The sequence below is a fragment of the Mytilus californianus genome, unplaced genomic scaffold, assembly GCF_021869535.1.
Source record: "Mytilus californianus isolate M0D057914Y unplaced genomic scaffold, xbMytCali1.0.p SCAF_11, whole genome shotgun sequence".
Classification (NCBI taxonomy): domain Eukaryota; kingdom Metazoa; phylum Mollusca; class Bivalvia; order Mytilida; family Mytilidae; genus Mytilus; species Mytilus californianus.
Window position 1 is genome coordinate 11,776,724 of NW_026262593.1, and position 27,319 is coordinate 11,804,042.

Here is a 27,319-nt window from a genome sequence, read left to right on the forward strand (position 1 = left end):
CTTTTAGTAGATACTACATTGATGTAGAAATGAGGATAACTTTTTTTTTAAGTGTGTGTAATTTAAAAAAAAAATCATTCACAAGCTTTAACTATGTGAAAATGCTTATAAGTATTGGTAGAAAATATGTCACCTGTTTTATAAACTTATTTAAAAATTCACTACCTATAATCATATAGTCAGTTGAAAATTTAATATTTCGATTTTAAAAGTTTAATATATAATTTTTACCAAAATATGAAACCCTCCTTATTCTACATGTAACTCATCTGATTTTTTTTATTTCAGGAGAAGCTTTGCGGTCTGTGTATACATTTAACCCTGTTACCAAGGTGATATATCACCCAGTGGCACAAGCCATAATAACTGGATCAGGTATATTATAGAATAAGTTATTTTTAAGAGATGAAATTAACAATGGACATTTTGCATAAAATGTGGTGCTGAAACAAACAATATTGTCTATGAGAGGGGTCTATGTGAGTGGGAATAAATCAAATGGGTAATTACCCCCCCCCCCGGACCATATGATCCTTTTTATGAGTGTAAAAACCAATAAAAGACTTAATGCTATTACAGGATGCAATGTTTGAAGAGGGAATAAGTAGAGTACAAAATATTGAGAAAAGGAAGTTTTTTTGTCGGCAGAAATTACACAGGATAATCCAAAATCATTGGTTATTCTTCATTTTCAGTGACTACACAAAATTACACTTGGTTAGAGTAATCATGTCTGTTGTAAAACAAAGTAGAAATTCTCCTGAATGTGGTGGTTTCATGATGCTGTGCATCAACATAAAACAAGGAGATGTGGCCAATGAGACAACTAGCCACCAGTGACCAAAGGACAAGTGTGTAAACAACTATTTGCCACTGTAAGGCCTTCCATAATTCACAAAACCCATACTGCATAGTCAGCTTTAAAATGGCCCTCTATGAAAAAATGTGACACAATTCAGATGAGGATATAAAGCTGTTTTGGGGATATATTTCTTACTAAAGAGTGGAAACAGTGATCAATACATTTCTGTGCTAAACATATTTTCTTTGGCCTGTATTAGTCTAACACTTGATTAATTGTTTGACTTTTATAGAGGACAACACTGTGTCACTGTAATATTTTTTTACATTAAAATTATTCGAAAATGTCTTAACACTCTACCTTTGCCTCCACTCAGAGCTCTGACTAAAAAATAATTCAAAATGTGTGTAAAATACTCAATGCTCATGTTGAAAAGACAGCAAATGAATTTCAAAATATGTCTTGATTTGAAGCAAGTTGTTTTCTGAATTGGAAACTCCTCTCGTTGCATTTCAAATTAACCCCTGCAAACCAACCTGTATTTACAATCTTTGAAATTTCAAGGGTAAATTCCTGGATCTCTGTTATAGATTTTTCCGTTTTTAAGATATTTTTCATTAAGCCGTCTGATTCCTATATAATCTGTGTACCCTCAGTGTATGTCCATCAACAATCTCTATTATGAATCTATCTGTTTTTAAGGTTTTTGTCGAGCCTGCGAATTTTGTCGCAGAAAGCTCGACATAGGGATAGTGATCCAGCGGCTGCAGCGGCTTTAGTTAACTTCTTAAAAGCTTTATATTTTAGAAGGTGGAAGATCTGGATGCCTCATGTTACGAAGTTTCCGTCAGTCACATATCCAATGTCCTTGACCTCATTTTCATGGTTCAGTGACTACTTGAAAAAAAAGTTAGATATTTTGTAATGATAAATTCTCTCTTATTATAAGTAAAAGGATAACTATATTTGGTATGTGCGTACCTTGCAAGGTCCTCATGCCAGTCAGACAGTTTTCAATTGACCTCGACTTCATTTCATGGATCAGTGAACAAGGTTAAGTTTTGGTGGTCAAGTCCATATCTCAGATACTATAAGCAATGGGTCTAGTATATTTTGTGTATGGAAGGACTGTAAGGTGTACATGTCCAACTGGCAGGTGTCATCTGACCTTGACCTCATTTTCATGGTTCAGTGGTTATAGTTAAGTTTTTGTATTTTGGTCTGTTTTTCTTATACTGTATGCAATAGGTCTACTATATTTGGTGTATGGAATGATTGTAAGGTGTACATGTCTAGCTGGCAGGTGTCATCTGACCTTGACCTCATTTTCATGGTTCAGTGGCCAAAGTTAAGTTTTTGAGTTTTGGTCTTTTTTTCTAATACTATATGCAATAGTTCAACTATATTTGGTGTATGGAAATATTTTATGATCTATATGTCAGTCACTCAGGTTTTATTTGATCTTGACCTCATTTTCAAGGTTCATTGCTCAGTGTTAAGTTTTTGTGTTTTGGTCTGTTTTTCTTAAACTGTAAGCAATAGGTCAACTATATTTGTTGTATGGAAGAATTGTTAGCTGTACATGCCTGCCTAGCATGGTTCATCTGACCTTGACCTCATTTTCATGGTTCATTGGTCAATGTTTAGTTTACTTGGTTAATGTTAAGTTTATGTGACAGTTGTAATAAAGCTTTATATTTAGGACTATCTACATAATATCAATGATTAGTAAAGAAGGCGAGACATTTCAGCGTGTGCACTCTTGTTTTAATTTTCATTGTGAATTCCTGGATAATATGTTTATTCACTCATGTCACTGTTACCATCTTAGCACAACCAGCACTATAACCTTAAGTACAAAACAAGTCACACAGTCATTTCATACTAAATACAGTAACTTGTTTTGCCAGGTTAATTAATTAGTTTGCCTGATACATGTAAGATTTACCAGCCAGTGGGAAGTATTCTTTATACTATAAACAACTGTTATACAAGTGTGAGGTTTAGCTATCCATAAAACCAGGTTTAACCCACCATCTTCTTCAGAATTGCCTGTACCAAGTCAGGAATATGACAGTTGTTTCCCATTTGTTCTGTTGGTTGATATCAAACATCTAGCGTTTGATTTTGTCAGATTTTATGGACTTCCCCTTTATGAATTTACCTTGGAGTACAGTATTTTTTCAATCCTTTTTTGAATATACTTCAGAAAGTTAAACATTATATTCACTTTCAGTATAAATTTAATCGCGTTGTTCAGTATTGCATATAAACATTTGGTTAATTTTGTTGTTGGATTACTGTCCTATTGAAGTACATACCCCTCATCTGCTTTATTATACTTCATTTTCTATGTTTTGTTTTGTATTCTGTTGTTGGTCTTTTGTTTATTTTTGCCATGGGGTTGGTCAGTTTGTCATTGACTTATGAGTTTGAATATCCCTTTGGTATCTTACGCCTCTCTTTCAACATGATAAATACTTTAAGATAAGACATTTAAATGGTATATTTTAAAAGTTCTCTTTCTTGTTACTTTATTTCTAATTTGAACCAATAAATGACCAAGTTATCATGCCCAAAGCATTGAAATGCTGTCTTGTTGACCTTTCAACACATGTATTTAATTATTCAAGTTAAACTCAAAACAAGTTTATTGAAAGCACATTAAATTTATTGAAACAATATTGGCATCTTTCAAAGGGAAATTTCTACACTGTATAATATGGATACTGTTAACAAAGAGGCTACAGTCTGTACCAGTTTTAAAAAGTTAAGAACATTTTAAAGACTCAGTTGGAACTTGATGCTTTGGGGATGTTTGATTGTCATGAATTAGTTTTAGCCATGAAAAAATAATTTAATGTTTCATAATGATAATACAAAAAAACAATTAAGGTATTGAACTCTGTAGTGATTGTGATTGTCTTGGTAAAATTATAATATATGTTTAGAATAGAAATTTACTACTTTTCACCTAAAAATGTTATATTATTCTAATTATTGGTTCCAAAATATTCCATTGTTAAACTTATTAATAACTTTGAATCTAATTCTTCAATCAATAGTATCAAGACTATTAGAATAACCCCAATTTAACACGTCCTATAAAGATAGTTCCTGATGGAGACAGAACAAGATCATTAGAATCCAGAATAGTTCAACTTATATAGTTTGGCCTTTGTAGTGTCTGGACTTCCTTTTGCACTAGCACATCCAATGAAGATATTTCCTGATGTAGACAGAGCAAGGGAGTATGAAAATAAGATTCCCATGTCATAGAGGTTGAAGTAGGTAATACTTTGTCCTTGGTCAGTCAGTATATGCAATAAATGATTGCTCATATCAGGAACAACAATATTATCTGATGGTGTTGCTAATATTCCTACGGGTTTAAATGGTTTCTCGCCTGTGTTAACATCAGCGTGACCAGTATAAATCCCTTGAATGTCGCCTCCTGGTGCTAACACCACCACTAGACCTCTGCCATCACCATCTAACCAATCCACCACACAGACATAACCATTACTGGTACTGGTTATACATCTAGGGTAAGTGAATAAACGTTTGTTATGTTTGGTACCAGTTAAAAATTTAGGCAAAGTTAATAAATGCTTCTTATGATTGTCATATTCATATTCCTCTAGTCGTTTTCCTTCCTGATCCATTACAACCACTACACGTCTTCCTGTGGCAGGGAATAACTCTCCTGGAGACATGGCACCTATCATGACTTTCTGATCACTGGTTACATGGATACTAATTGGATATAATGGTTTTACATCATACCTGGAATCTGTTACTGTAAATTCAGAAATTATTGCGTGCATTTATTATTGCGATTTTTCAAGAATGGACAAAAATGCGAGATTAATAATTGCGATATCATGAAAATCTGCATACAGATATATGTAACAGACATCAGAATGCGAGTTCTTATTATTGCGATAGTCACCCAGTCGCATTATTCGCATTAATAAAAACCTCGCAATAATTTCTGAATTTACAGTATCTGACCTGTCATGGTGTTGATTAGTTTTAGTTTAGTCTCACCTGTTGTAACAAGAATGTTATTTAAATGAGTTTTTGCCATTCCATAAATCTTAGTGTTTAAACTTGTTATAACTTCAGTCATATTCTCCCTGAGTTTGACATGATGTAACTTTGATCTGACACCATCTGCCATCCAGATTATACCATCAGAACATACGGCTATATACTGAATGTATGTAAGATCTGTTGTATATTCTTTGGATATTTCAAACTTAATCTTACTCTGTTGTTTTGGCTTCATTTCTACTTTGCCTTTATTGTAGTCTTCTTCTTCTATTAACTCGTGTCCATTATGAACTTTAGTGATGATACACTTTGGACAGATAAGTTTATTACAAGTATTACAGTAAAGACAACAAGCCTGTTCAGAGTGTTTTTCACACTTTACATCACTAAATGTGAATGTTTCATTTGACACTTCCTGTTTTCCTATTTTTTTTTATGTCCAGTATTTTATGATCCTTCGTGATCCTAAGATGGACATTGTCCTTACACCTGTCACACATTAAAAGGTTGCATTGGATACATTTCCAATGGATCTTATTTTTACTGTCACATAACTGACATCCTACTGGAATTTGACTTGTTTGTGTTGAACTTGCGAATGCCATTGCAAAATATAAAGATTGCTGACTTTTATACTTCCTCGTCTGCTTTCTCTCATTATCTGATTTTATAATAGAAAAACCAAGAATATGGGGTATCCATCCATGACACAAAATCAGTTCATTCACATCAAAAAATCATTTCCTTCATACTTCCTTTTCTACTTGACTTTTTAATAAAAATTTAGCAGCTATCTGAATCTCCTTTTTCATATCTACATTTAAGTGTTTTCACACTTTCCATATTATAAATCTTAGTGCTTAGACTTAATATAACTTCAGTTCTATTCTCCCCAAGTTTGATATGTTGTAACTTTGATCTGGGTTTTACATCATACCTGGAATCTGTCATCTGGAATCTGTCATGGTATTGATTAATTTTAGTCTAGTCTCACCTGTTGTAACAAGAATGTTATTAGTCCCCTATTGGCGCAGTCGAAGGGGACTTTAGGTTTGCACTCCATCCGTCTGTCTGTCTGTCCATCCGTCAGTCCGGCAAATCAGTTTTCCACACTTTTTTTCTTCATGCTTGAAGATATTGATTTGATATTTGGTGTATTGTTTTACCATGACAAGTAACAGATCAAGTTGGAATTTTGTTCCAGTCTGATGATTTTGTGCAGAGTTATGGTCCTTGGACTAAATTTAAATAATCAGTTTTCCACACTTTTTTTGTCATGCTTGAAGATATTGACTTGATATTTGTTATATAGTTTACACCATGACAAGTTATAGATCAAGTTAGCATTTTGTTCCAGTACAATGAATTTTTAACCGGTAGGGGACTATGTATTACCATGCAATACTCTCAGAATGCTTGTTTAAATGAGTTTTTGCCATTCCATAAATCTTAGTGTTTAAACTTGTTACAACTTCAGTTTTATCCTCCCTAAGTTTGACATGTTGTAGCTTTGATCTGGTACTATCCCCCATGATCTGGTACTATCCCCCATGATCTTGTACCATCCCCCATGATCTGGTACTATCCCCCATGATCTGGTACCATCTCCCATGATCTGGTACCATCCCCCATGATCTGGTACCATCCCCCATGATCTGGTACCATCTCCCATGATCTGGTACCATCCCCATGATCTGGTACTATCCCCCATCCACATAGAACCATCAGAACATACTGCTATATACTCAATATTAGTAAGGGCTGTTGTATATTCTTTGGATATTTCAAACTTTATCTTACTCTTGTTTTGGCATCAATTCTACATTACCTTTATTATGTATGGTCTTCTTCGTCAATAAATCATGGCCATAATGAACTTTATTACAAGTATTACAGTAAAGACAACAAGCCTGTTTAGAGTGTTTTTCACACTTGACATCACTGAATGTGATTGTGTCCTTTGAGCCTTCCTGTTTTCATTTATCTTTTATGTCATATATTCTATGATCCTTAGCAATCCACAGATGGACATTGTCCTTACACCTGTCACACATCAATACGTCAAACTCTATACATTTCCAATGAATCTTATTTCCACCTTCACATAACTGACATCCAACTGGAATTTGACATTTTTGGATTGATTTTGCAAACGTCATTTCCAAATTTTAAGATGTCTGCATGAATTTAATTTTATATTTTCTTTTCTACTTGAATTTATTTATAATGATTTAAGTACTTATTTGAATCTCCCTTTTTTACATAGGAGTCAATATTAAATTAAGAGCCCAATTTGGTACTTAATTAGAATAAAAATGTAAAATCAAATTACCGGTAATACTAGTCGTTTGTTGCTGTAAATCTTATTTGTGTTTCGTTTATTGTTTTGTACATATATCAGACTGTTAGTTTTTTCATTTGAATTGTTTTACATTTGTCATTTCAGGGCTTTTATAGCTTACTTTATATGCAGTATGAGTTTTGCTCATTGTTGAGGGCCTTATGATGACCTATAGTTGTTAACTTCTTCGTCATTTGGTCTCTGTTGGAGAGTTGTCTCAATTGGCAATCACACCACATCTTATTTTTATATGATCATATCTGAAGAAAAGATAACTATGTGAAATTATAGCAATAATTTGTACATGTATAACATATAAATAGCATGTAAAGATCTGCGAAAGCCTGGAATGTTTTTTTCTGTCCACATGTTACCGGCGAAAATTTTGTCATATTATTTGCATTCGGAAGTATATGTACGACATGGAGGTTTTATGACATTGTGGTTTTGTGATAATACAGGGACATGACTGACATTTTGTCTGTCGTCTGTCTCAGTAATTTCTTAATGTAACTCAAGTAACAGCAAACTGCATGAAATGGGAAATCATTCAAAATAATTCAAGTTTTATTCTTTGTGTGACAACCTTGACTGTTGAACTAAAGTTGATATGCATAAGTTTTCCAAACAAGAAGTCATGAAATAACAAATTTGCGTACATTTACATTGTGATCAGAAAAATTTGGACAGAATTATTAAGTTCGGACCAATATAGGACAGAAGATTTCATTTCAACTGAACCTGAGACAGATTTTTTTGGTCGGGTTTAACAGAAAGACGGACGATGGCTGGGTCAGTACCTGTTTCTGGTCACTATATGTAGGGTTGGCAGAGGGTTTTTGCTTATGACTTATTAATAGGTAATGGAATGTAAGTTCATCATATTATTCTGTCTGCACTGGAGGTGTCTGGCTTTACTTTGTCCCAACAAAGTTCCTGTCTGTCTCTTGTTTGTCCCAACACAGATCAGGTCTATCTACTGTTTGTCCAACACCAAAAGCTGAAATTTATTTGTGTGATAGGATTTTAGATTCAGAATATGCTACTACAATAAAGTTGAGAGGAAAATTTTCATTTTGGTGTCTTTTATCTATCTTTTCTCAGATAAAAAGGAAGTGATGAAGGTCTTAACTTTTTTAGAAATTAAGAATTTGTTTTGTTTATAAGGAGCACCAAAGTGGTCATCCTTCAGATAAATGTTTTGGAAAATTTCTTACATAGAATATACTCTAAATATTTGTATGGTGTTTTATATATATCACATATGGTTTAGTTTAAAAATCTGTGGTCAAGTACAGTTTACTTCAATGAGAAATCACAATGATTATCTAATAATCTGATAGATCCTGTAAACCAACTTATTTTGTTATTTTACTTTTTATTTCCACTTTTTTCATTTGCCCGTTTCAGGACAATTTATTTTCAACTTTGTTGTTTAAACTTGGTTAATTCATATAAGAGCGTTTATTGTATAAGTGACCATTTATATTGGTGGTATTTTTCTACTCTTGAAAATCTAGAAAATAAATAGCTCATGATTATAAGTTGGTTTACAGTATGTTAGAATTTGCTGTCTGCTTGAGACACTGTATAGTTTCAGCTGTAATTGTTGTTTTTCATTACTACAAAAGTTTAAAATTTTTGTATTTACCATCATTTATTGATGGATTGTTTATTTACTCTCTAACATTTATTTATTTCAGACGGAGGAAAATTGGAGATTTGGGATACAGCATCAGGGGAAAAGTTACATAGTGTACACCCTTACGAGGAATCTGTTACTGGTCTAAAGGTAGTCAATATTTTTATGGATTATCTCCCATTGACTGTATTTGTAGAAGCTAGATTTGTCAATTTCAATTTTTACTCAATGTTAAACAGCCCATGCTTGAAATAATAACTTTTTACCTGTAAGAACTTAACTTAAAGGCCAAGGATCCGGAAATTTTTCCACACAATTTCGGTCATTTTGAGATGATTGAAAAGTTGGTGCCCCTTTCCAAATTGTCGATGTCAACTTAACTAGATTCATAGCATCAACGAACTTGTATTGCTGTTTCATCGCATTTACTAAGTAAATGTCTTATCATTACCATGAAGAACAGTTAAGGAAAGGCAATAGTTTAAAATTGAAATGATTTTAATGACTCAAAATGGTAAATCTCTCAGACATTGCTTACGTTTCTTTCGATTTGACAAAAGTTAAAACCGGAAGTTTGCGATAAAGTTAAAGTACGAATAATTCCGGATTCATTTCCGGGATTTGTTTTGTTTATCAAATTGACAGGAAATCACCGGCTTTTTTTTATTTTATTACCTTTAAAAGTGTTTGAATGTAACAGACAATAGTTGCACTCATTTAATTTGGCATTACATTTGCATTTTACGATTAAATATTAAATTTGCTGAAGACAATTTCACGCATGCGTATTATATAGTAAATAAAGCACATGAAAAAAATACTTTTTTCACCGTAAATTTAGGTTTAATTTTTAAATCAGATTTGATGATTGTCTTTGCTGAAAAGTAATTAAATAAAGAATACACTTGTCAGGGAATTTCAATTTTTGTTAAGATATTATTCTGAGCTTGTGATTGCTGTCAGGTGTGAATATTAAAACCACAGGTAAAAAGTGATTAGCGATCATTAGCCAATGTTTCCCGGAGGCATTGATATAGATATTAGGAGGGCCCTCAGGATTATCAAACTACTGGAGTGGCAGTTTTATTACAGGAAAGGGATTATAAACAAAAACAAGTGATTACAACTTACACTTGTTGTAAGACAGTGCAAAATGGCGATTAAGGAATCTGATTTCAAACATTGAGTCAATGAAATGACCGAAATTACTTCTTTAAAAAAATAAAATTTGTCCTAAATCCCAATTTCTCGTTTAGGACAAATAGTTTCATCTTAGGACATGACTGGCATATATGACCGTTTCCGGACCCTTGTTAAAGGCTTTATATGTTGAATAAAAAAAACATTTTTTTTTCAAAAAGGAGTGTGACCTATATTCAAAATCATTTAAAGTATAGATACTGCATATAGATATTGTTGCACTTGTATCTTTGTGTTTTTGTTCTTTATTGAATTGATAGTATTGAATCAAGTTCTTATCCTTAAGTAGTTTATTTGCCAGCCAAGCTGGGTCTTTTTGATCACACCAGATTTTAATATGATGCAGAATTTTGCATTGAAGACATATTATAAAACTACTGGGCTGGTGATACCCTCAGGGAGGAAACCTCCACCAGCAGTGGCATCGACCCAGTGGTTGTAAATAAACTTATCATAGATACCAAGCTTAAAATTTTGTACACCAGACAGGCATTCTGTCTACAAAAGGAAAGGAGTTACAGCCATAAACTATGATTTTTGACTAATTTTTATGTCAGTCGTATACTTTTTAAAGATGTTCTCCTCTGATACTACTGAACCTTAGGGCACAAATGCTCACATTGTCAAGATCTACCTCCTTCCTATTTTACAAAAATTATCAAATGACTTCTTTAAAACAACATACATAGTAATTGCCCTTAAATGAAAATTTTGGGCTAATTTTCATGTTTTACCTTTTATCTCAAAATACTATACAGGTAGAAACTTAAAATTTCAAACATGATTATCAATACATAATCCACAAAAATGCAAATATGACTGACACCATGGAGTTATTGACTGTTAATGACAGTTTTTGACTTATTTTCTGTAAACAGCAAAAACTATTAGAAATGCAAGATCTACAAAAGTGAAGAAAAACATTTGGATGACTCCTTAAAGTGTCTTAAACCATGATTTTTGACCAGTTTTCATGTCTTGTCATATATTTTTTCAAAGACGTTCTATTTTATAACGATGGAAACAATTCGAACAAAACTTGGGGTGAATGATCCTTAGCTAATGTAATTTAAAGATTATGATTATTTTTTTTTTGGCCACTATGGCTAAAAGTAGAACATAAGAGTAAAAGGCATTAGATGTCTTGTATCTTGCAAACGATGATAGATAGAGAAAATATGACAGTGGCAAATATGCTCAAAATGTCAAGATCTATCTTCATCCAAATAATCTTGTCGCATTGTATCAGTTTATGTTTGGCAAAAACATTAGGTGAGTGATGCACTAAAATATACTAAGACATCTGCCATACTAAAATCCCATTACCCACTAAATCTATATCCACTGAATTTTAGTTCCAAATACTACTTATGTCTATGTACATATGCATAAATGATGTGTGTAAAGTTTTTGTTATATCTTAAGAGCAGTTTGTTATCAGTTGTTTTGCTGTTATATTTCAGGTTATCAATGGTACTATATTTAGTTGTTCTGCTGAAGGAGTTATTTCTGTACATAAACTTCAGGAGGATAAAATCATTTGTTATTTTGTGTCTGAAAATATAAGATCAGAAAACAATGGACATTTAACACAGAGATATATTCGTGGTTTTGATGTTAGAGATGGTTTGATATATTATGGGGATGATGGAACAAATGTAAAAGTGCTGGACTGGAGAAAAGGTAAACATTTTCGCAATAGTTTCAGTAGTAAGGTTTGGAAATTTTAGAAATCAACCGAAACCACTTTTATAAAAAAATTAGATGGTTCTGTGGCAGTATTTACCATTTACAATAAAACCTACAGCTCAGGGGCTCTTTTCACAAAAAATCTTATGACAAAAATTGATCGTAACATACTGAAATATCCATGACTTAAAATTATTTTTTCTCGTAAGTTATTTTGTGAAATTGATTGCAGGCCAGTAAAAATGTTGTCAGGCCTTAAAATTTTCCTGAAAAGAGGCCTCACAAGCCATATAAATTGAAAGAAATTTTATGACACTGATTTTTGGGCTTGTAAGTCAAAACGTTTTTCGTGAAGACCATAATGTTGATCATAATGTTACATTAATTATGGCTGCTTTGACCATCCATTTACCTGTCTTGTCTTTCTTTCCATCTTTACATTTGAAATTAACAATTTATGTACTATAATTTAGTTTCTTTTGAATTGGAATCTTTTAATGTAACAGCTTTCATATGTATGATGAAATAAAGGTTGTGTTTAGTTTTTAAATTTGTCACAATTACAGTTCCATATTTTATAACCCATGAATTATCTCAAAATGTTGAAAATGGACAAATGGTAACTTAAGTATACTATATTGAAGTACGTAGGACTTTATAATTTCGCAAAATTGCTAGCAACCATGATATTCAGGTATAGGTTCATTTTCACTGTGGACACACTTACAATTCTAAAGTTATGACCCTTAATTTATCTAAAAACTATTAAATTGAAAAATTTATATTTAGATATATATTTGTTAAGATTTTCTGTTGTTTTTTTTTCTTTTCTCTCTAAATTGTATTGTTTTATATTGGAATATATACAAGAAATACAATACAAGATGATGGTTTAACAAGCAGTTTTGTACATAATTAAATATGCAACGCACACATGACACAGTTTCATATTTCAAGTTATAAAAATTTATTTTGAGTTTCATGGTGATATTTTTACCATAATTCATGTTTTTTTTCATTTTTACCATAATTGACATCTTTTCGTTATAATTGGTAACTGGGTCAGCACTTCTTCTTAATAAATCTAAGTCATGTTATATTTGGACACAGAGAGACAAATCAGAAATTAAATTCATTCAAACAACAGTAAAATGGGAGATTTATGGTACTATGAACTTGTAGATAAGTTCATTGTAGGTTCTTGTTTTGCCTATGATTGAACACACTTCTGAAAAAAGAACACAATTTATGGCTCTAACTGTTGTTAAATTTCATCAGCAATCTATTTTTGTATCAATATCTAATCCTTTATGATAAATGATAAAAAAAAATGTATCAATCATATATAGAATATTTTACGTGGGTATTGACTTTCATAAAAAGTCTATCAGGTGTGACAGCTGAGGTGTGATAAGGTTAACTGATTTTTTATGTATGCAAGTCATCTGTTTTAAAATATATGTTGTTTTACGCCAGTAAACATATAACCTGACTGTACTTGTAAAAAAATGAAGGTCAGCCAGAAAAAATGAGATTGTTTTCAATAATAGAGAGATTTATTGATAAACACTTTTGATAAAATTAATGCAATTAAGTTTTAAACGATAGGTAGTTTTTATACGACCGCAAAAAAATTTTTGTGGTCGTATATTGGTATGACGTTGGCGTCGTCGTCGTCGTCGTCCGGCGTCGTCGTCGTCGTCGTCCGAATACACATTGGTTTTCGCACTCTAACTTTAGTTTAAGTGAATGGATCTTTTTGAAATTTTACCATAAGGTTAAATACCACAAAAGGAAGGTTGGGATTGATTTTGGGGGTTATGGTACCAACAGTTAAGGAATTAGGGGCCAAAAAGGGGCCAAAAATAAGCATTTTCTAGTTTCCAGACTATAACTGTTGAACAGTGTATGGATCTCTCTGAAATTATACTACAAGTTTCCATACCACAAAGGGATGGTTAGGATTTGCTTTGGGGGGTTATGGCTCAAACCGTTTAGGAATTAGGGGCAAAAAAGGGGGAAAAACAAGGTTGTCCTGGTTAATGGACAAATACTTTAGTACAAAACATAATTTAAAGCAGTGTAAGGGAGATAAATCAAATACATCATTGAAATTATCTCCCTTACACTGCTTTTAAATTATGTATAAAGTAATGGTTAATGAACAATAAAGATAATTTAAAACAGTGTAAGGGAGGTAATCCAAATACAACGTTTTGGTTACTTCCCTTACACTGCTTTTAAATTATGTTTAAAGAAATGCATATTTATAAAGGAAGACCAGTAAAAATATCTGCAAATGTTGCATCATTTTATTTTACAAAAAAATCTATATGAAAGATTTGACACTATATTTTTAATTCTATTATAAAATAGATTAAGTTAGCACTATGATAAAATTAAATGGGTAATTATGGTTGCCAACTCCATTGGAAATTTGAATTGAAATTATGACCATATCTTGAGGGAAAGAATTTTTTGGGGGAAAAAAGGGGGGGGGGGGGTAAAAAGAAATTGTGGGGGGTCAATTTTTTCTCATTTCAGATTTCAGAAATTAAAAAGAATTATTCTTCAAATATTATTTTTTTTTCAAATTTCAAATATTGAAAAATTTCAAGAAGTAATCTTTAATTGCACAGTATGGCGCATTAGATTTGTAAAATCTTTGATCACATTTATTTATTTGTTATGCCGAATCTAACAGTGTATTTAGATTTTTAATTTTGGGTCCAGTTTTCAAAATAGTCTACATTAAGGTCCAAAGGGTCCAAAATTAAACTTTGTTTGATTTTAGCAAAAATTGAATATATGAGGTTCTTTGATATGCTGAATCTAAACATGTATTTAGATTTTTTTTTTTTGGCCCAGTTTTCAAGTTGGTCCAAATTGGGGTCCAAAATTAAACTTTGTTTGATTTCAACAAAAATTGAATATATGGGGTTCTTTGATATGCTGAATCTAACCATGTATTTAGATTTTTTATTTGTGGACCCCGTTATCAAATTGGTTCATATTGAGGTCAAAAGGGTCCAAAATTAAACTTTGTTTGATTTCATCTAAAATTGAATTATTGGGGCTCTTTGATATTCCAAATCTAACCGTGTATTTAGATTTTTAATTTTGGGTCCTGTTTTTTAAATTGGTCTACATTAAGGTCCAAAGGGTCCAAAATTAAACTTAGTTTGATTTTAACAAAAATTGAATTCTTGGGGTTCTTTGATATGCTGAATCTAAACATGTGTTTAGATTTTTGATTATGGGCCCAGTTTTCAAGTTGGTCCAAGATAGGGTCCAGTATTTAAACTTTGTTTGATTTCAACAAAAATTGAATATATGGGGTTCTTTGATATGCTGAATCTAAACATGTATTTAGATTTTTGATTATGGGCCCAGTTTTCAAGTTGGTCCAAATTGGGGTCCAAAATTAAACTTTGTTTGATTTCAACAAAAATTGAATATATGAGGTTCTTTGATATGCTGAATCTAACCATGTATTTAGATTTTTTATTTGTAGGCCCCGCTATCAAATTTGTTCATATTGAGGTCAAAAGGGTCCAAAATTAAACTTTGTTTGATTTCATCAAAAATTGAATTATTGGGGTTCTTTGATATGCCAAATCTAACCGTGTTTTTAGATGTTTAATTTGGGTCCCGTTTTTTAAGTTGGTCTTCATTGAGGTCCAAAGGGTCCAAAATTAAACTTAGTTTGATTTTAACAAAAATTGAATTCTTGGGGTTCTTTGATATGCTGAATCTAAACATGTGTTTAGATTTTTGATTATGGGCCCAGTTTTCAAGTTGGTCCAAGTTGGGGTCCAAAATTAAAATTTTTTTGATTTCAACAAAAATTGAATATATGGGGTTCTTTGATATGCTGAATCTAACCATGAATTTAGATTTTTTATTTGTGGGCCCCGCTATCAAATTGGTTCATATTGAGGTCAAAAGGGTCCAAAATTAAACTTTGTTTGATTTCATCAAAAATTGAATTATTGGGGTTCTTTGATATTCCAAATCTAACCGTGTATTTAGATTTTTAATTTTAAGTCCTGTTTTTTAAATTGGTCTACATTAAGGTCTAAAGGGTCCAAAATTAAACTTAGTTTGATTTTAGCAAAAATTGATTTCTTGGGGTTCTTTGATATGCTGAATCTAAACATATGTTTAGATTTTTGATTATGGGCCCAGTTTTCAAGTTTGTCCAAGTTGGGGTCCAAAATTAAACTTTTTGTTTGATTTTAACAAAAATTGAATATATGGGGTTCTTTGATATGCTGAATCTAACCATGTATTTTGATTTTTGACATTGGACCATAATAGGTAAATTAAAAAAATTCAAGTTCTTAGACCACATTCTTTCTGTGTCAGAAACCCATGCTGTGTCAAATATTTAATAACCATCCAAATTCAGAGCTGTATCAAGCTTGAATGTTGTGTCCATACTTGCCCCAACTGTTCAGGGTTCGACCTCTGCGGTCGTATCAAGCTGCGCCCCAGCGAAGCATTTTATTATTATTTTAAATATGATTAATATGCATTTGATACATTTAATTTAAATTTTTATATTTTTGGTGACTATCAAAATGAAAAACTCAGTAAAACCAATTATGGTTCTAAGTGATCACAGTTTCAATGTATGATCACAAGAAAGCCTCACCTGCCAATTGTGGATTTATGAAGGATTTTCCCTGTGCAAGGTGGAAATCCTCCATTATTTAAACTAAATACCTAAAAACAGGCATTCCAAAGGGATTAAAATGGAATTCATTGAAAATCATAGTAGATATGATTATAGAAACTTATGACATTCCCCCATTGAGAAGTTGACACAAAATCAAATAAGTTATACTAGTTTTGTGAGTACTCAACTCCATGTTGCCTTGATCAGTATTATTCAGCATAAAAATTGAATTAGCAGAAACAATGACTTTACTATTGACTTAGTGTTGTGTCAATGAATACTGTATTATTCCCAACTAAGGTATATTTGTACTACTACCTTTCATTAGTTAGTTGCAGTGTTATAGCTCCTTAAAAATAAAGGCTCTGAGTGTGAAGTCAGAAATGTTTGCAGGGGGTTTATTATCCCTTACTTCATGTATTTTGTGATTAAGATGACATTGCAATAATATTATCCCCTTGCACAGATTTGATCATTAAGCAAGATCAGATTCAAAGTTCAGAATAAAATGGGGGGGGGGGGGGGGGTAATTTATTTATTATTTTAGGGCATATTAATCTGCAAAATCTAATTGAATGCTTTGTTTTATTAAAGAATGTTATGAAATTTTAAACATGAATTTAATTTATCAAGTCAAATTTACAAATTTTATTTTTGCAAAGAATGTTTTTAGAATTATATTTCCTCAGTTTAGGCGTACTAGACCCATTTCAAGTAAATTTGGATTTTGTCCTTCATGCTTGAATGATTTATTACTCATATATACACTCAAAAAGAATGTTTAAAATATTTGTATGTCTAAGAAATCTATTTATGATGTACAAACCTTAAAATAAATGTCGTTTAAATAAGAATATTTTTATATGTCATTTCATAAAATCTATGTCATGTTTGAATATTTTTAACCTTGAAGGGTTTAAAGTGTTCTTGTCAATTCAGTATTTAGTTATAAAAGATTTTAAATGTCCCATTAAAGGAACTTTATATTAGGAAGAGAGAATTACTAGTTCATGTACTTATAACGTATAGGAAAAATAAGTACTGAGGAATTTTTCTTTATAAAATTTTTTTAAAAAATTTGTAAGAAATTTACATAAAGGCCTTGAATTTTGAAACGGATATTGTATTTGGTATTGAATTCTATGAGAAATAGAAGAATACACCCCTTGACATTCTTGTGTCAAGATCATGTCTTTCAATGAAATTTTAATAAGGATATTATATTACTTTAAACAAGGTTTAATTTGTGAAGGACAAATGTGTCTACAAGGTTATATATACTCTTTGAATTTAGAACATAAAAACAAATTATACTTGAATGCAATTTCAGAAATTAAAAGTCCAAATTAACTGGATAGGATTAGAAACAGTTAAGATATTAACTATTGGTAAAGAGTGTAATCAAAAACTTTATAAGTCGAATACTGAAACTCTGTTTTAGCTTCCATGTCAGCATTATTTGTTACTTTTATTTCTTAGTGATGTTTAGGCAAAATAAGGGGGGATGGCAAATCCACCCCACCTTGAAACCACCCCTTTAATGCATTAAATAAAATGTAAAAGAATGCTCTTGTTAACATAGAAGGTATACAGTTTTAATGTGACATACTTTTCAGTGTATCTTCCGTTAAAGTAGGTACATGACACAAAATCTCCTAAAATTCATTAAGTAATTATTTGTGGACATTATTTGTTGAAGGCCTTGTTGTAATTGTTATACATCCTGCAGTGAAGGATTGGTTTATTTTGATCCTTGTTCACCTTCAACCATTCATTATTCTTCTAAATTTTAACAGGAATATTTTATAAAATCATAACAACATAATGTTATTGTTGAACTCCACTTTATTTTTAGATACAAACAATTTTGTTTGCTTGTTTTCTATTACAAAATATGTTAGCATGCAATGACTGCCAGATTGAATTTTGTGTCCATTGAACTTCAAACCTGATACTGAAGTTTTCAATAACAATTTAATGCCATTGTGCATATCATAATTTTTTTTTATTTCTATGACTTTTAAGGTTTTTCATAACAAAAGATTGACCTTTATTTATTTATGAAGGGGTTCATCGTTTTATCTGCAACTCCTCCTAAACCAGTTAGAAGGTTATCAATCCCTTTTTCTCTTTTTGCGGTTTTGACATTCCCAGCTATACTTACACATTTTCTTATATAATATTTGAATTAAGAAGATTGTCAGTGGGTTTTTCACCTACATATGAACAGATGTATCATAATCAATACATATAACCTGCTTAAACAACTGGTTCTAATTATAGATACATTCAATTAGGTTCTAAGGTTCTGGTTTTCAAAGCATTTAGTGGGTTATTTTATGATCTAGGTTAAAACAAGGAATTGTTTGAATCTGGAATAATTTTTAATTCTGGAAAATTGATAAGAAATGTATGATGAAAACTAACCCAAGTAAATAGGGTTAGTCATGCACTCAGTTTTCATTATACATTTCTTATCAATTTTCCAGAATTCAAAATTATTCCAGATTCAGATAATTCATTGTTTAAAACATTCTCATAAAGGACCAATTTTTTTTTTTTAGCTTTAAATGTCTACTTCTCATGGCCAACAATATAACTAAATTTGCAAGATAAAAAATCTTGATTTTTTTTAAGGTATTATATATCTTACTGTGGATTCATTATTATTTGTGGGATTCCAATTTTCATGGATATCATGGTTGAAGGTAAACTTTGATTTCAAATGGTCAAGGAAGTACAAATTTTCTATACTCTTATATGCAGACTTTGGCAAAACCACAAAATCATATAACCCCGAAAATGCAATTTTTTCTCAGTCTAAGAAAATGTTAGAATTCACAGTATGATATATGTGCATGAGTACAGCATTGTGTTATAGAAATATGTGTCTTTGGGTAATCTCATGGAGAATTGTACAGCATTGAGAGTGTTATAGAAATATGTGTCTTTGGGTAATCTCATGGAGAATTGTACAGCATTGAGTCAGTGTTATAGAAATATGTGTCTTTGGGTAATCTCATGGAGTATTGTACAGCATTGAGAGTGTTATAGAAATATGTGTCTTTGGGTAATCTCATGGAGAATTGTACAGCATTGTGTTATAAAAATATGTGTCTTTGGGTAATCTCATGGAGAATTGTACAGCATTGAGAGTGTTATAGAAATATGTGTCTTTGGGTAATCTCATGTAGAATTGTACAGCCTTGAGAGTGTTATAGAAATATGTGTCTTTGGGTAATCTCATGGAGAATTGTACAGCATTGAGTCAGTGTTATAGAAATATGTGTCTTTGTGTAATCTCATGGAGAATTGTACAGCATTGAGAGTGTTATAGAAATATGTGTCTTTGTGTAATCTCATGGAGAATTGTACAGCATTGAGAGTGTTATAGAAATATGTGTCTTTGGGTGATCCCATGTAGAATTGTACAGCATTGAGAGTGTTATACAAATATGTGTTTTTGGGTAATCTCATGGAGAATTGTACAGCATTGAGAGTGTTATAGAAATATGTGTCTTTGGGTAATCTCAAGTAGAATTGTACAGCATTGAGTCAGTGTTATAGAAACATGTGTCTTTGGGTAATCTCAAGTAGAATTGTACAGCATTGAGTCAGTGTTATAGAAATATGTGTCTTTGGGTAATCTCAAGTAGAATTGTACAGCATTGAGTCAGTGTTATAGAAATATGTGTCTTTGGGTAATCTCAAGTAGAATTGTACAGCATTGAGTCAGTGTTATAGAAATATGTTTCTTTGGGTAATCTCAAGTAGAATTGTACAGCATTGAGTCAGTGTTATAGAAACATGTGTCTTCGGGTAATCTCAAGTAGAATTGTACAGCATTGAGTCAGTGTTATAGAAATATGTGTCTTTTGGTAAACTCAAGTAGAATTGTACAGCATTGAGTCAGTGTTATAGAAATATGTGTCTTTGGGTAATCTCAAGTAGAATTGTACAGCATTGAGTCAGTGTTATAGAAATATGTGTCTGGGTAATCTCATGTAGAATTGTACAGTATTGAGAGTGTTATAGAAATATGTGTCTTTGGGTAATCTCATGTAGAATTGTACAGCATTTAGAGTGTTATAGAGATATGTGTCTTTGGGTAATCTCATGTAGAATTGAGATTAATAGATTATATACTGCAACTGTGCTATTTGTGCAGTCAAATTGCATTGACCGTATAATCATTTATGATATACAGTCACTGACCGTATATTGCCTTGTTATCACGTTGACAATGAGTTTCATTTTAACAATGAGTTTTATTTATGACGTCATTAAAAGTACAGGTTCGCGGAATTTTTACATCGTTCTCTCCAAATTAAAAACTGATTGTTTTTACTCTAAAAAATATTTTGGAACAGTTGTAGAAGTTGCAGTATATAAAGAATAACCATACATTGTCTCTAAATATAAATTTTATTTGTACTCGGCTCAAAACAGGATAGAAATGCTCGGCAAAGCTTCGCTCTCTACCTGTTTCTAAGCCTTGTATAAATAAAATGTATATTTGGAGACAATGTATGGTTATTCTATATATAAGGGGTACACATCAATGAGACAGCAACCCAACAACACAAATAACCAAAAGATTGTCTTCCTTTGAAACCCAGTGTGAATTATATCGATAGTTTTACACCATTATGATACAACTATATTGTACTGACTCAGTTTAACTTCAATTTAGTTACTTGAGAGAGTTTAATTAAGTTGTGTATTTTTGCATATATATATATGTCTAATGCCTTTTGTGGAAAATGTGTACATTTCCTTGAGGGGGACCTCGGTGGCCAAGTGGTCTAAGTAGTTCATATACTGTATCATTAGCCTATCAACACTGAGGTTGTGAGTTTGAACCCCGCACGTGGCAGGTGTGTTGGACTCCAATCTTACTTGACTAGGATTGTCAATTTTCCTGCCTAAGATCGAAGATCAAACGTTCTCTGCACGGTGCACTCCTTCAACCACAAATAAAAACTGACCACCTCACATAGCCAATAGTACTGAAAGTGGTGTTAAAACACCAACAATCAATCATTTCCGTGAGATTGGTGTTAAAACACCAACAATCAATCATTTCCTTGAGATTGGTGTTAAAACACCAACAATCAATCATTTCCGTGAGATTGGTGTTAAAACACCAACAATCAATCATTTCCGTCAGATTGGTGTTAAAACACCAACAATCAATCATTTCCGTCAGATTGGTGTTAAAACACCAACAATCAATCATTTCCTTGAGATTGGTGTTAAAACACCAACAATCAATCATTTCCTTGAGATTGGTGTTAAAACACCAACAATCAATCATTTCCGTCAGATTGGTGTTAAAACACCAACAATCAATCATTTCCTTGAGATTGGTGTTAAAACACCAACAATCAATCATTTCCTTGAGATTGGTGTTAAAACACCAACAATCAATCATTTCCGTGAGATTGGTGTTAAAACACCAACAATCAATCATTTCCGTGAGATTATTTATTGGCTTTCCCAGGAATGAGCACAAATTTATTCAAGCATAAAAAGTAAGTAAGTCAAATGACCTTAAGATACAGAACTGAGTTGTACCGTATTGACTACAAGAGGAGTGCAGAGCTTTACTACAATATGGTCACAATGACCTTTATTTTATGGTTGAGTTACTTATGTTATTATTGAAACCAAATAATATTTCACCTCTATATACATTTTTGTTTCATTTGATGAGGTTGGGAATGCCATTTATTGCCAATTGTCATATTGCATTTTGGGCGACAGTTAACCTCTTAACACAGTTTGACTAAAGCCAGCCCCCACTTTCCACTTGCATTTCCTTTAAACACAAGTAGATAGTGGGGGCTGGCTTTATAATCAGACTTCTTCAAACAAAGTAAAATGTTGATCATCAATGTTATTTTAAATTCACATGAAATGAGTTTCTAGTTATTATAATGTTAAGTAAATTATTGAACCAATGCTTGCATATATATTAACCTAAGTCCTCAGTTTATGTTTTTTTTTTTATATTAAGGTGGTACCTAACACTACAGGGAGATTACTCTTTAAAAATCAGCTAAACGTTTTAATCACGTTGTATTGTTTAGGAAATATTAAGCTTCTCAATGATCAAAATTAGTGTTTGTCAAACTGCTATATAACCAATGAAATTTTTCTGATAAAGTGGTTGGTTCAAATTTTTTGAAATTTTTATATTTTTGTCAAAGGGTCAAAGTAAACATTTTGTCAAAATTTTATGAAAATTAAACGAGCCAAATTAATATTAGTCAAGGTGTTGGGGTAACCACCTTAATTATGAATCCATAAGATACAATTGACAAAAATATCTGCCAATTGTGACCTTAAAAAACAATCAACACAGAATAATGGAGCACATGTGAAATAAGTGAGATGATAGAGCAATGTTTATTTGTTTTTTTTTGTTTTTTTGTTGTCCATGTGTTCCTATTAGTTAATAAACTTTGCCATAACATTTGTTAAATGATTTGGTGTAAAAAAAAAAAAAAATCTTTCAGAATCAATTGATAGTATCTGCTTACCATGTTTGTTCACCTTAACTTGCGCTGTGTGGTGTCTAAATATATTTGAATAAACTCCATGAAAATAAACCTCTTCTTGTTTCTCTTTTTTCTGAAGTAAAACCAGTGAGGCTTATTCAGGTATCAAGTATAACTAGAAATGATTTGTTTGAAAATTACCATTTATAAAAACATTTGTAAAAGTTTGATGATTGGGAAAATGATATAATTCTGCATTTCTTTCAGTACAAGGGGTTTTGGTTGCCGAGTGGTCTAAGTAGTCCAACTACTGTATCACTAGCCTGTCAACACTGAGGTTGTAAGTTCAAATCAGGCACGTGGCATGTGCTTCAACTCTAATCTTAATTGACTAGGATTGTCAGGTTTCCTATCAAAGGTCTGTGGTTTTCTATGGGCACTGCAGCTTCCTCCACCAATAATAACTGACCACCACGAAATAGCACAAGCACATGGCTAAAAGTGGTGTTAAACACCAATCAATCAATCAATCTTTCAGTACAAGCACATGTGGTAAACGAAAAGTTAGTCAATCTGTTTCCCAAAAATTTCAGGCAAAATTCATATGCAAATTACACCCTCAGGTTTTGACAGGTTTTATATAAGTATTGTTGTTGTCTTAGTTTATAATGTAAGTTTAATGTTAAAATTAAAATGCAAATGACCCAAAATTAATTAGAAAGTCCTTAGATTCCACCATATTATAAATAGGTTTAATAAGTACAAATTAAACATGAATTAAATCCTATAAGATTAAGTTGGTTTTTTTCTCTTAGTTGAATCAATCTATAATTCCCAGTATAGAATATTGTAGTATTAAACATATTATGTTCCTTACAAAATTATTGTCAAAAGTGAAATAATGTACTTTGAATATATTGTAACAAAATATTTTAACTTGATCTATTACTTATAATCTGTTGTCTACTGTACTAAACTAACTTTAGATTATTTTATATCACAACAGAAATAAAACACACTAGAGATGGAACTATAATCCAGCTCATCGAGGTTCTATTTTGTCGCTGTAATTAGAAGCTAAAGTTTGTTATGACTTGTTTGTTGTATTGAATATTGTGAATTCAGAAATATAAGTGATTATATTATTATTGCAAACAAATGCAACCGTCATGTGACAATATAGGTTAAGCCAAAATATAAACTTGCATTTCAAATTTTCCAAGCATTATTTTTTTTTGCAACAGTTAATGAAATCGGTAAATTTATCACAATAATAAATGCATGTGAAGATTTCTGAGAGTTTGTGTGTTGGTGTGTTGTGTCACTAACAGCTACCTTGACATTAAAAGATTCAGATTTGATCTATCCTCAATGGCTTTAGAATTGATTATGTTTCAGATTTGATCTACCCTCCATATATATATAAGCTTTAGAATTGATTGTGTTTCAGATTTGATCTACCCTCTGTAGCTTTAGAATTGATTGTGTTTTAGATTTGGTCTATCCTCAATGTCTTTAGAATTGATTGTGTTTCAGATTTGGTCTACCCTCAATGGCTTGGAACTGATTGCATATTTTTTATTTTATAACAAGATCAATGTAGATCTGTGATTATTTAAGCCTTACCTTTATGCATTAAAAATCAGAATGGATATCCGACATGCTGTTTCTTTCCTTTCAATAAATTCTGTTTTCCTTCAGTACACATAGTAACACTTAAGAAAAACACATTTGTTAAATATAAACAGATTGCACATTCACCAACAGTTGACACACTTGACCTTTTATATTAAAATTGATTTAATTACTGCCTAATTAGTCCAGAAAAACTAGGGTCAAGCTATCCAGCAGTTCTCATCCCGCAATTCTCCTAGAATAAAACTATCTTACAATTGGTCATGAAAAATGTGAAGCAATTCAAACAAGAAAACTGACAGCCTAATTCATACAAGTATTATGAAAAACAAATATTACAGACATAAACCAACGACAACCACTGAATTACAGGAGCCTGACTTGGGACAGGCACATAAATAATGTGGGAGAATTAAACATATTTGTGAGCACTCAACCCTCCCCCTAAACCTACATGTAATCATTTTCTGTTTGGTAGGAGTAATTTTGAATTTGTACATTCTTAAACAAAGCAGTATATTTTACAATGTCTGACTTTCAATTTCATGAATTTAGATAATATACATTGCATATATCAAAGATTAGGTTGAAACTTTTTTCAGGCCTTTGGAATGCTTTTTTATCACAAATCTGATCCTTAAAAATCTAATAGACAATGGGTTCATAAGTTCAATTTACAGAAGCCACCAGGCAGGCATATATCAAAGGTTCTGACAAATATTTTAGCAAGAAGTTGGATCTCATCACAATGCAGAATTTTATAATAGCTATAAATTAAAGACTACCTAGAACCCCTAGGATTTCAGAACTGTTGAGACAACAGCTTAGAAAGTGGGTACTCCTTTCCAATTTAAAAAAGCTATAGTATTTTGAACAGATTTTGACGAAAATTTTCTAACCTTATGTATTTTTTTGGCCAGAAATCTTAAACTATCACAATGTAGTTTCATATATAAAAGTTATAAAATAAAGCAATACATAAAACCCCTAGGATTTCAGAACTGTCTTGACATAAGATTTGATAGTGGGAACTCCCAATTCCAATTTATACAACATGGTTTTTTTTCCAATTCGAAAAGAATTTTGCAACCTGTGAGAATGTTTTCATCAGAAATCCGATTATATTCCAATATAGTTTTATTAAATAGGATTTCAGAGCTGCCAAGAAAATTGGTTTGAAAGTTGGTACCCCAAATTTAGAGGGGATAGCTTTTTTCAATGTTTCAACCACCATTCATAAGAATGTTTACGCCGGAAATCTGATACATTCTAAATATAGCATGTGCAATTATCTTATTTTTCATATTTCTAAATATGACCTGCTGCCAGAGACTAACCAATATCCCATTGTTTTCCAGTGGTAGTTCAAATTTTCATCTTCATCCCAGTTGTCCAACCTTGCATGGACAAGATTGTTAATAGTTTCTCCTACTGCATAAGAAAGGAATTAATTACCACTGGACTTTAAGCAAGCAATAATCAATAATCCATCATATTCCCAAATTGACAAAAACAAAGATAAATACAATCATTGGTAGCTTTTATATAACCTTGAGAACCTAGAGGACACTGAGATTTGAGACAAAATCTCCAATCACATGTAGACAAAAAGCATGAAGGAATTCTAATTAAAACAGTCTATATGTCATAGAGTATTTATTGTCTGTAAAGCTTGTCCCAGACATATTATTTTTCTTTTTTGCTGGTTTATATTAAGCTCATTTTCAGTCTTATATAGTGTTAGTATGTCTGTTGTCATGGTCATTAGTTATTTTTCAATTAAGACCTTAACAAAGCAGCGTTTGTATCTTTCAGATTTTACCCTTTTCTTTTTTTTCCTTTTAAGGACTGGTCCATAAACTAATCAACCACAGTGAAGACTTTGGTATCACAGACAGTCTGAGTTGCCATGGTAATATTATGGTGTCGTCTGCATACAGTTTAGATAATGGAGCAGGATATGTAAATGGTATAGTATTTGAAATAAAAATATGAATATGATCATTATAATTTTCAATGCTTTATACATTATTAGGGTTCTACTGACATTCATATGGTGGCCAACTAAACTGTTTTTAACTATGGCCAGGTTTTTGTGCAATATTTGAAGTTATGAATTGTTTTAAAAAGTTGTCAATAAATTTTTGGATTTGTGAATTATATTAAAGAATTTTACAATATTTATCTTTAGAAAATCAGAGAATCTTTCTTTTTCATTCAGCAACTGGAAGTTTACTTTGGTGGATTTGCAAAGTTTTTGTACTCAGTTTTGAGATTTGGAAAATGTCAAACTTCTTAGAGGGGCAGTAGGAGGGGTGTCATCCCGAATTCTCGAAAAAATAAAGCATTGATTCCCGGATCCCGTAAAATAAATCATTAATTCCCAAGTCCCAAAAGATGTAAAACCTGACCATGCGAAAATAAATGCCTAATCCTGAATTCCCGCAAACATAAAGGCCCAATCCCAACATCCTGAAAAAGGTCCTTCCGCCCCTCTTTAAAGAGTTATAAGATTTTACAAATGTCAAATTTTGTCTGGAATGTTATTTTTCTACATGAATAAGAAGTTTGTCAGACAAAAATTGACATTTCTGTGATTCCTGTAAATTTCTTGAGATTTTGAATTAAAAGTACAATAGCTACTAATAATTCTTAAATGATTTGCATATAAGGGAATACATTGATATGATTGGTCGAGAGGACTTCCGGTAGTTGATCTTGATGTTGTTTATTTTTCGATAGACAACGTTGACCGTACTTCTTTTCGTAA

The 27,319-nt window shown here is 31.7% G+C and overlaps 1 protein-coding gene across 2 annotated transcripts in view; it reads left to right on the forward strand.

The window, feature by feature from the left end:
• LOC127719564 (F-box/WD repeat-containing protein 7-like) overlaps window positions 1-27,319 on the forward strand; it is a 142,063-nt gene that overhangs the window by 18,244 nt on the left and 96,500 nt on the right. For both annotated transcript variants that reach the window (XM_052225783.1, XM_052225785.1), the window contains exons 7-10: window positions 289-375; window positions 8,903-8,991; window positions 11,505-11,724; window positions 26,396-26,518. In XM_052225783.1, the coding sequence (XP_052081743.1) occupies window positions 289-375; window positions 8,903-8,991; window positions 11,505-11,724; window positions 26,396-26,518 (519 nt within the window). The remainder of the gene's footprint in view (window positions 1-288; window positions 376-8,902; window positions 8,992-11,504; window positions 11,725-26,395; window positions 26,519-27,319) is intronic.